We start from the raw sequence: 9,501 nt of genomic DNA, 5'->3' as shown, positions 1-9,501 counted from the left end.
AACAGGAGCAAGAAACTGCTTTGTTCCATCCCACTCCCCACAATGTTTCAATCCCATAGTCAAATATGTTTTTTAAATGTGGTTACTGGACGTAGAGCTCATTTACAGCATGTGTTGAGGTTGAACAAAACCCAAAAGATGCTCTAAGTTGCATTTTGTTTACAAGTTTACAAGAAGAGTTTTCATCATGTGTCATTACCACATGTATTATAAAAAAAGTTTATTGAGGATTAACTGTAATTTGTGCAGTGTGTAATATTTAAAAGTGGCACCAGTTTGTGTCCACAGTGAATCTGTGTTGTACTGTTTGATGTTTGATTTCAATTGTTATATTTCCATATGAAAACCTGACTGGACAGTTTACAGGCCATTCCAGAATTGGAGGACATTTGGGTTTCAAAAGTTTTAAAAAAATAGACCTTCTCTTTTACAGTTTTCTGCTCCAGATTCATCAATAATAGGTAATAAACTATCAAAGGCTTGATTGGCTCATTTTACACATCAGTGGTACCATTTTTCTTCCATGTTTTATTTGTTGTTTGCTAACCCTACTCTAATCACAGTAACAGGGTTGCTAATCCATGCTAATGTTAGCTTTTTCTCAGCAGTAGAAGCTAGATATTTAGCTAGCTGTTACTGCTGACCAAGAGGACAAACTGACAGACGAAAAAAAGTAAAAAGAATTTGTCTTATCCTGATAATATGTATAACAGGGTTGCATGAGGGAGAGAGAGAGACATTCAATCAAGGCTGACAATGAAAATATTTCCAAATATTCTTTCGTATTATTTTTTTTAGATTGGTCTCAGGGCAAGTACATTTACACAACAACTGTATATTTTAGTATTTGAATGAGCACTGACTTGTTGTTTCGCGTCAAGATATTCAACCAACACACATTGTTCTTCATCTGCTGTCCTGCTATCTCCATCCCTCTCACCCCCATCCTCACCCCAGCTGGTTGAGTCAGATGGCTGCCTTCCCTGAGCCTGGTTCTGTCAGAGGATTTTTTCCCCCTCCACAGTAAAGGTTTTGTGTTTTTGTTTTTTCCCACCATCGTTCACGTCTTGTTCATAGGGGATCCTCAGGCTACTTTGGATTGTTGAGTCCTCTGTTCTTTTTAAAAAAAATACTATGTAATTGTTTTTATGAGACGTGCTGCTGGACTTCTTTTCCAGTTGACTCTTGTGAAGAGATCCTGATGTCAGTGGGTTTTATCTGGTTAAATAAAGGTTAAATTAAAGTGCTGTGAGATGACATATGTTGTAAATTGGTGATGTATAGATGAAGCTGTGATATTATTATTGTTGTTCTGTTGATGGTCTCAAGTGAGTGAATTGGATTAAATCTGATGCTGCACAATGTAATAATAATAATAATAATAATAATAATACGTGAAATTCAGTTTGACATCTCCCAGTGACATCATCAAAACAAACTGGCACTTAAATGGTTAAAATATTGAAAATAAATGAATATTTGTTATTCATGATCAGGACCAATGTTGATCAATCAAGAAATACATAAAGTTGAACTTAGTGAAAGTTGAAAAATGATACAAATCTAAAATTTTATGTTCTTAAGGTAATGACTCTGAGTTTGTTTGCTTATAATACCTCAGAAATAATGCTTGTAACTTTTGATAGATCCCAGATTGTGATAATCAAAAGAACAAATTTATCACCCGCCACTAATTGTATTGAAGATGATTAATGTTGTTTGTGTTTCTCAGAAGAAACAACGGTGACATTATGTAAACAAACTGGCATTTAAAGGGTTAAATTTGTCAGTTTTGATCAGGATCGTTGTTGGTTCAAAAGTGACTCAAAGTTAAAATACTGTTAATATATAATAATTTAATTGCAGTGTTTTTGATGAGCATGTTTTTATCATTCAGGAAATTTGTGTAACTTTTTCAAACTGAGGGTTAAATGAGAAATGAGCTCTGCTGTGAAAAGGTTCAACACTCAGCGTCTCTCTCCTCTTCCTGGAATGAATCTCAGCCTGATAACCCTCCTCTTCTTCCTGCTCCCAAACACAGCAGCTCCACTCTGTCCTCACATTTCCTGGTTTCCTCCCCTTCAGATCTACACCTTGAACATGGGTGGAACCTGCATGTGGTGACGTGGAAGAGCTGACAGGCCCCGTTCACTGCAGGAACACGTGAATTGTAGATCAGAGCTCACACTAGTTTCAGGAAGGAGGAAGTCAAACTCACACAGTCGCTGTTAGTGAGAGGAGAAATGGCTGAGAAAGGAGTTCAGCTGGACCGAGAAATAATCTCTTGTTCCGTCTGTCTGGATCTACTGACGGATCCGGTGACTCTTTCCTGTGGACACAACTACTGCATGAAGTGTATTAAAGCCCACTGGGATGGAGAGGATGAGAAGAGAATCTACAGCTGCCCTCAGTGTAGGCAGACCTTCACACCGAGGCCTGTCCTGATGAAAAACACCATGTTAGCAGAGTTAGTGGAGGAGCTGAAGAAGACTGGACTCCAAGCTGCTGCTGCTGATCACTGCTATGCTGGAGATGAAGATGTGTCCTGTGATGTCTGCACTGGGAGGAAACTGAAAGCCTTCAAGTCCTGTTTAGTCTGTCTGGCCTCTTTCTGTGAGAAACACCTTCAGTTTCACTATGATTCACCTCCATTCCAGAAACACAAGCTGGTGGAGCCCTCCAAGAACCTCCAGGAGAACATCTGCTATCTCCACGATAAGGTGAAGAAGATGTTCTGCCGCACTGATCAGCAGTCTATCTGCTATCTCTGCTCTGTGGATGAACATAAAGGCCACGACACAGTCTCAGCTGCAGCAGAAAGGACGGAGAGGCAGAGAGAGCTGGAGGTGAGTCGACAAAACATCCAGCAGAGAATCCAGGACAGAGAGAAAGATGTGAAGCTGCTCCAACAGCAGCTGGAGGCCATCAATGGCTCTGCTGATAAAGCAGTGAAGGACAGTGAGGAGATGTTCACCCACATCATCCATCTGATCCAGAAAACAAGCCGAGATGTGGAGCAGCAGATCAGATCCCAGCAGGAGACTGAAGTGAGTGGAGTGGAAGAGCTGAAGGAGAAGCTGGAGCAGGAGATCAGAGATCTGAAGAGGAAAGACGCTGAGCTGAAGCAGCTCTCACACACAGAGGATCACAACCAGTTTCTCCACAACTACCCCTCAGTGTCAGCACTCAGTGAGTCCACACACTCATCCAGCATCAACATCTGTTCTCTGAGACACTTTGAGGAGGTGACAGCAGCTGTGTCAGAGCTCAGAGATCATCTACAGGACATTGTGAGGGACACATGGACAAAGATCTCAGTGACAGGGACTCAACTGGATGTTTCACTGTCAGATTCACAAGCAGAGCCAAAGACCAGAGCTGGATTCTTAAAATATTCACGTCAAATCACTCTGGATCCAAACACAGTGAACAAGTGGCTGATATTATCTGAAGGGAATAGGAAAGTAACAAATATGGCTAAACAACGGTCTTATTCTGATCATCCAGACAGATTCACTGGACGTTGTCAGGTCCTGAGTAGAGAGAGTCTGACTGGACGTTGTTACTGGGAGGTGGAGTGGAAAGGAGATGGAGTTGATGTATCAGTCGCATACAAGAATATCAGCAGAGCAGGAGGTGGAAATGAATGTAGATTTGGATGTAATGACAAATCTTGGGCATTAGATTGTTCCCCAAGTGGTTATAAATTTTGGTACAACAACATCCAAACTCCCATCTCAGGTCCTCAGTCCTCCAGAGTTGGAGTGTACCTGGATCACAGTGCAGGTATTCTGTCCTTCTACAGCGTCTCTGAAACCATGACTCTCCTCCACAGAGTCCAGACCACATTCACTCAGCAGATACATGCTGGACTCAGGATTGGTTGCTTTAGAACAAGAGCTGAGTTGTGTGAAGTGAAGTAGACAGAGGTGACTGAAGGTGCAGTGAGTCTGATTGTGTCTTTGACTCTTTCACTCATTTAGTCTCCATCATTGTTGCTCACAGCTCATTGTTGTTTTATTTCTACACTGCACAGAGATCAACTGTCAATCAAACAGTGACTGTCAGCACTTGTTCATCTTTTCATTTCTTCTTCTGCTCATCTTTGACTTTCTTCACTAAAAATGACTTTCACTTTTCTTGATGTTTCCAATCCAGATGTAGTTTGTGCTCTCAGTCAGTAAAGAGGATTTATTCCACAGAACCAACAAGTGGAAACTGTGATTTGATCCAGTTTGGGTGTGAAAATGTAACAGTAAGTTACATTTAATGTTTTTCCTAAGTCTTGTTTTTGTTTTTCTTTCATTTGAATTCATGTTTATTCAATCTCATGTTAGTGATGCATTTAATTAACCAGCTGAGGTGATGGAAAACTCTGCTTTTTATTCAAATGTGTCTAAATTTTCTTTGACAGAGATACATGTACAGAATTTATTGGTTTGGTGCTTCATGGTTTATTTTCGGGGGAAATATGATTATATTTTATTCCAATCGATCGTCATTTTATTCTACTGATGTGGTAATTTTTTTATTTTGTTGGTTTGTTTTGTTTCTAGACTGTTGACAAATTTGTGATTCAGCTTCGTGTTAATCTGCAAATAAATGACAATAAATGAGCAGGACCTGAATTACATAATTTATTCTTATATTTTACATTGAAATGAGTACTTTGCCCCTAACCTGGTATTTTTCTTGCATCATGACAGTTTATCTTTTAATAAAATAAAATAAAAACAAACATCCAGACATGAAAAATTTTACATTTGCATGGTTGAAGAGCAGATTTCCACTGAAATTTTGAGCAAAATTTACTTAAAAGTTTCTCTGCTGAATTGTTTTGTCAGTTTTTTCCTTTAAATGACTTCCCAGTTATTCTGTTAGGATTGGGGGGTGTGGTGAACCCAGGCGCAGACATCACAGACAGAATTTATTAACAAAATCAAAAACCTTTGCAAACTGAAAGCGAGACTGGAGTGGACAAAAAAAAACTAAACTAGACAGGGCAAAACGGCAGACTAAAGAGGTACTTACATAAGGAAGATAAAGACTAACACAAGAGCAAACGAGAGTCTAAGTAACAAGTCGAGTCCAAAAGAGGTTATCCAGAAAAGGGTGAAAAATGACAAAGTCCAACAAACTGATAATCCAGCGGTGGACGGGAAAGTGGTGAGAGAAGCTGCATGGAGATCCAACTATGAACCAGCAAAGACTGAGGGGAATGGCAGAGCTTAAATAACAGGGAAGGAAACCAGGTGGATTGAATTGAGCTGATTGCAACAGGTTAGGGTGATGAACTAATCAGAAGACAGAGCCAGGGGATGAGCGAGACAGAAGGTGAAAAGAAGTTTTCAAAAATCTGTTCTAATTGCAATTTCACAAATAGAGCCTCACATTAGGCTGTTTAGCCAAAGAAAAACAAAGAATTGTCACATTTCAGAAGCAGGAAACACAGAATGCTTTTTATTTTTGCGCAAAAAAATAAAAAATAACCAAAACTGATAAAACCCCATCTAAATATGTAACTTTGACACACAGAGATGAATCTCTAGGGAATTATTAGTGACCAAAAAATGACTTCATGGTGGTGGTGAACATCTGGGATGTCAGGTGTTAGAGGTTTTCTAAGACAACAACTGTAGGGCAAAATTTGGGAATCAAACTGACTTTAAAGAAAAAAATGGATTCAATATGACAAAAGTAACTTTCTGTTAAAAATGATATGTAAAAATGTATCTTAACAGAGTGTTTTGTATTTCAGTGACAGAAGTGTTGCACAAATGTCCAAATTGTCAAAAATGAAGCGTGTTTAAGGCGATCATCCCTCACTTTGTGATTCTTCCTTGTCTGCACCCCAGAAAACCAGGAATTAGTCTGATTCTTAAACCCTGTGAGCCTTTACAACCCCACCTTCATTCCAGATCTGGGCCAGCTACAGATCCTAACCTGCACTGATTAAGGCCTCTGGATTAACTTATTATGCACAAGGCACGAACGCCAAAAAATACAGAAAGGCACATTCAGCAACATTAGGGTGACCATACGTCCTCTTTTGCCCGGACATGTCCTCTTTTGAGAGGCTGTCCGGCCTGTCCGGCCGGTGTTTATAAAGTCCTTCAAATGTCCGAGTTGTTGATCTTGCCTAGCTTGAGCGCATCACAGATCAGTGTATTTATCATTCACGTTGAATGGTTCCTTTGGAAACACGCTCTGAGAGGCGGAGTTTGAGCCGAACCCCGGAACGCTCCACACTCACTCACTCCTCGCAGGCTGACAGGCAGGTAGGCACACTGCGAGAGAACACTCGAACCGAAAGAACATACCGAAACACAAATGTCATTTCACTGATGAAATGCGGAAAAAGTACCCCTGTTTTCGTCCGGGTCGTGTCAAATGGGAGGCAGAATGTACAGTCTGCAAAGCTGGGACTTATGTCTCTGTAGCTAATAAGAAAAGGAAAAAGAAGGAAAAAAAGGACTGTTGACTTGAGACATTATTTCTATATTTTTTCATTTGCCATTAGACACATTATTTTGAAGAATGGACTAACTGAACATTGAAGAATAGGCTACCTCTCTTTTTTCTTTTTGTTTAATATTTTGAGGCATTATTTTTATTTTTACATAATTGATAATTGGGAGGGCTGCTCAGTGGGGTAGTGGTTAGCACTTTCACCGTGTAGCAAGAAGATCCCTGGTTTGAATCCCGGGGTGGGCCTGGGATCTTTCTGCATGGAGTTTGCATGTTCTCCCTGTGCATGCGTGGGTTTTCTCCGGGTACTCCAGCTTCCTCCCACAGTCCAAAAATATGCTGAGGTTAATTGAGTACTCTAAATTGCCTGTAGATGTGAGTGTGATTGTTTGTCTGTATATGTAGCCCTGTGACAGACTTGTGACCTGTCCAGGGTGTCCCCTGCCTTTGCCCGAGTCAGCTGGGATAGGCTCCAGCACCCCCCGCGACCCGAATGAGGATAAAGCGGTGTATAGAGGATGGATGGATGGATGATAATTGGGAGGTTATTTTGAAGAATGGTACTCTACCTCACTTTTCCTAACTAAGGTGTAAGTGTCAGACAATGAGAGATGATTATGTCTTATTTTGTTAAACATCTGAATACATGTGTTCCTACACAACTTGAGTCAATAACTATTAAAGACTAGAGCAGGCCATATTTGTATGTGACTGATTATATTGTTTAGGAGAATTGCTTTAAATTAATAAATATATTATTTATAAAGCAACTGTTTGTGAGTGTTTGGGCTATTTTTTCTGTATATCCAGGTAAAGTGTTCTTTTCTGGGGAATTCAGAATATCTGTTGAACTGAGTTTGAAGCACAGAAAGCCCCCTGACCCACGGAAAACCCCTAAAAATGGGGGGGAGGGCTGAAAAATTTTTGCGCATGAGCTGGAAGTGTGTCCTCTTTTCAGAGAAACAGAATATGGTCACCCTAGACATGGGAGACTTGAATTAGTTCATAAAAAGCTGTATGATATGGGACCTTCAAGTTCTGGTGAAACCTAGAATTCGTATTTTCCATCATGGATCATTCTTTAAGTAGCTGAACAACTGACGTGGATCCTCTCCACCGAGGAGGAAATAGGACATTTCTTCTGCAGGCTCCAGCCACGAAGGAAATGGAACAAAATACTTCAAAAACAGCAAGAGGAGGTCATCACTGCCCAGGCTTCCATTGGCGACGTTGAAGTAGTGAGGATGGAGCACAGAAATAGCTTTTTGTCTCAACGCGGTAACGAACAATCAAAGTCACCGCTGGGCACTGATTCTTTCCTTCCTCGGAGGAAAAACAGTCTACCTGAGCACTTCAAAGCGACTAAATGAACTGTATGAACCCACAGTAAACTTAGATAGTATTCAGATTCTCCTTGTACACTAAGCAGTGTTCATTTATATATTGCATAATTGGAACATACAAAAACCTAATTTGCTGATTTAGATAAACCATTTAAGCTGCAAACGTTATTGGCGATGGGTTCAGTTGGCATAACAATGTTGGTAATTGCATCAACTTAATATAGTTTGTAATTTAAACCCCAATTTCTGCATTAGTTGATTTAAAACTGAATTTAATTTGAGGTAGCTTCATGAAACCCTTTTCATAACTTTATTTTTTAAGAGTTGTCTGGACAATTCCAGACAGTTCAGACTGAAAGAAAATGAAAATACATTTGATTGTAGAGGAAAATCCAATTCCCTTAACCCACTGTGGTTTGTTGGTTCCATTAGAAGTTGTCATAACTCAAAAATGATTGAGGCAAGCTGTTAATTAATTTTATTGAGCGCAAACATTATTTTTCAGAGAGTGACTTTAGATCAACATCTAATGCAGAAAGCTATCTTGATTTCAAAAGAAGCCTTCTGAAAATTTGCGACTGTTTAATCTTATCAGCAGAGCGGTCTGATGTAATGAACTTATTCAAACTACGAGCCATAAAGTGAGCACAATCATTATTTCAGATCACACTGACTTCAAAGTGAAAAAAAAAAATCACAGTTATGACTCTTTGCTGAAGTAAATTGTGTCTTTTTTTCTACAGACTTCCAGTGTTGCATCCATTTCGTCAGATTAGCAACGCAAACTGGTGTGATGAACTTCCACTGATATGCTCCCGCAATACTGATACGCATATTAGTCCGGAATCTATTCACATGCTGGATATATTGTGCATAATTTCTATACTTCTCTGTATTAAAGGTTAATCTGTTTTGATCAAAGCTCTGGGAGATTCTGGCATCAGAGACTGTTGACTGCAGGAAACCACAAGTGTGAAGCTCTGGCATGAGGCCAACCTGGAATTAAACTTTACGGCCCACAAACAAGGTGTTTAACTGTTTGAGGTACAATTTTCCCAAGGAAAAAAAACAGCATCACATTCCTTGTGCTGTTTAACGACTACATTTTAATGATGGACAAAAACACAAACAGTAGGCAGCGTCAGTGTAGCATCTCAGTGTTTAATACGGCTGGAGCTGCATCGATGTAACGCCACTCAGTGTGACGTCCGACAGCTTTTCAAAATAACTGTCGGAAGCTTATCCAAATATCCTAAACTAGCTCCTGTATGTAAAACAAACAAAAAAAAAGTATAACCTGTGTGAGTTCAGATGCTGTCTCAGATCTGTGTCCCAGTCTTGCAGCTAAGGTTTGATGCCGTCGGAATCAAATTACCGCATCTAAGCATTCATGACACTTTTCAAGACTCACTTTGCACTTTTTTGTAAAGTAAATAGGTAAAGTTTTCACAGTGCAATCATAACAGGGGCTTTCACATTCAATAAATTCAAGTTGGTTGACTTTTAGGTGAGCAAAACACACTTGCTTGGTCATCAGTCAGTGTAGAAAAGGCTTTGAGTTGAACTTGGAGTGCAGTAAATACACCACCAAGCTTCACTTATTTCATCTTTTTAGTTCAGTTGTTTCTAAACTCAAGTACACAATAAACCAATAATCCAGGACATTAGTTCTATTCTCACATTGAACCTT

At 39.7% G+C, this 9,501-nt stretch overlaps 1 protein-coding gene across 1 annotated transcript; it reads left to right on the top strand.

Annotated features, from left to right (window-relative positions):
- The first annotated feature begins 2,192 nt into the window (after window positions 1–2,192).
- Window positions 2,193–4,611, top strand: LOC127535351 (tripartite motif-containing protein 16-like). The gene has a single exon (XM_051953186.1). The coding sequence runs from the start codon at window positions 2,244–2,246 to the stop codon at window positions 3,921–3,923; it is 1,680 nt and encodes a 559-aa protein (XP_051809146.1). The 5' UTR covers window positions 2,193–2,243; the 3' UTR covers window positions 3,924–4,611.
- The last annotated feature ends 4,890 nt before the right edge of the window (window positions 4,612–9,501 follow it).

This window comes from Acanthochromis polyacanthus, chromosome 9 (genome assembly GCF_021347895.1).
Source record: "Acanthochromis polyacanthus isolate Apoly-LR-REF ecotype Palm Island chromosome 9, KAUST_Apoly_ChrSc, whole genome shotgun sequence".
Taxonomy (NCBI): Eukaryota; Metazoa; Chordata; class Actinopteri; family Pomacentridae; genus Acanthochromis; species Acanthochromis polyacanthus.
The sequence above is the reverse complement of the archived record's forward strand: the minus strand, read 5'-3'. Positions and strand labels throughout refer to the sequence as shown.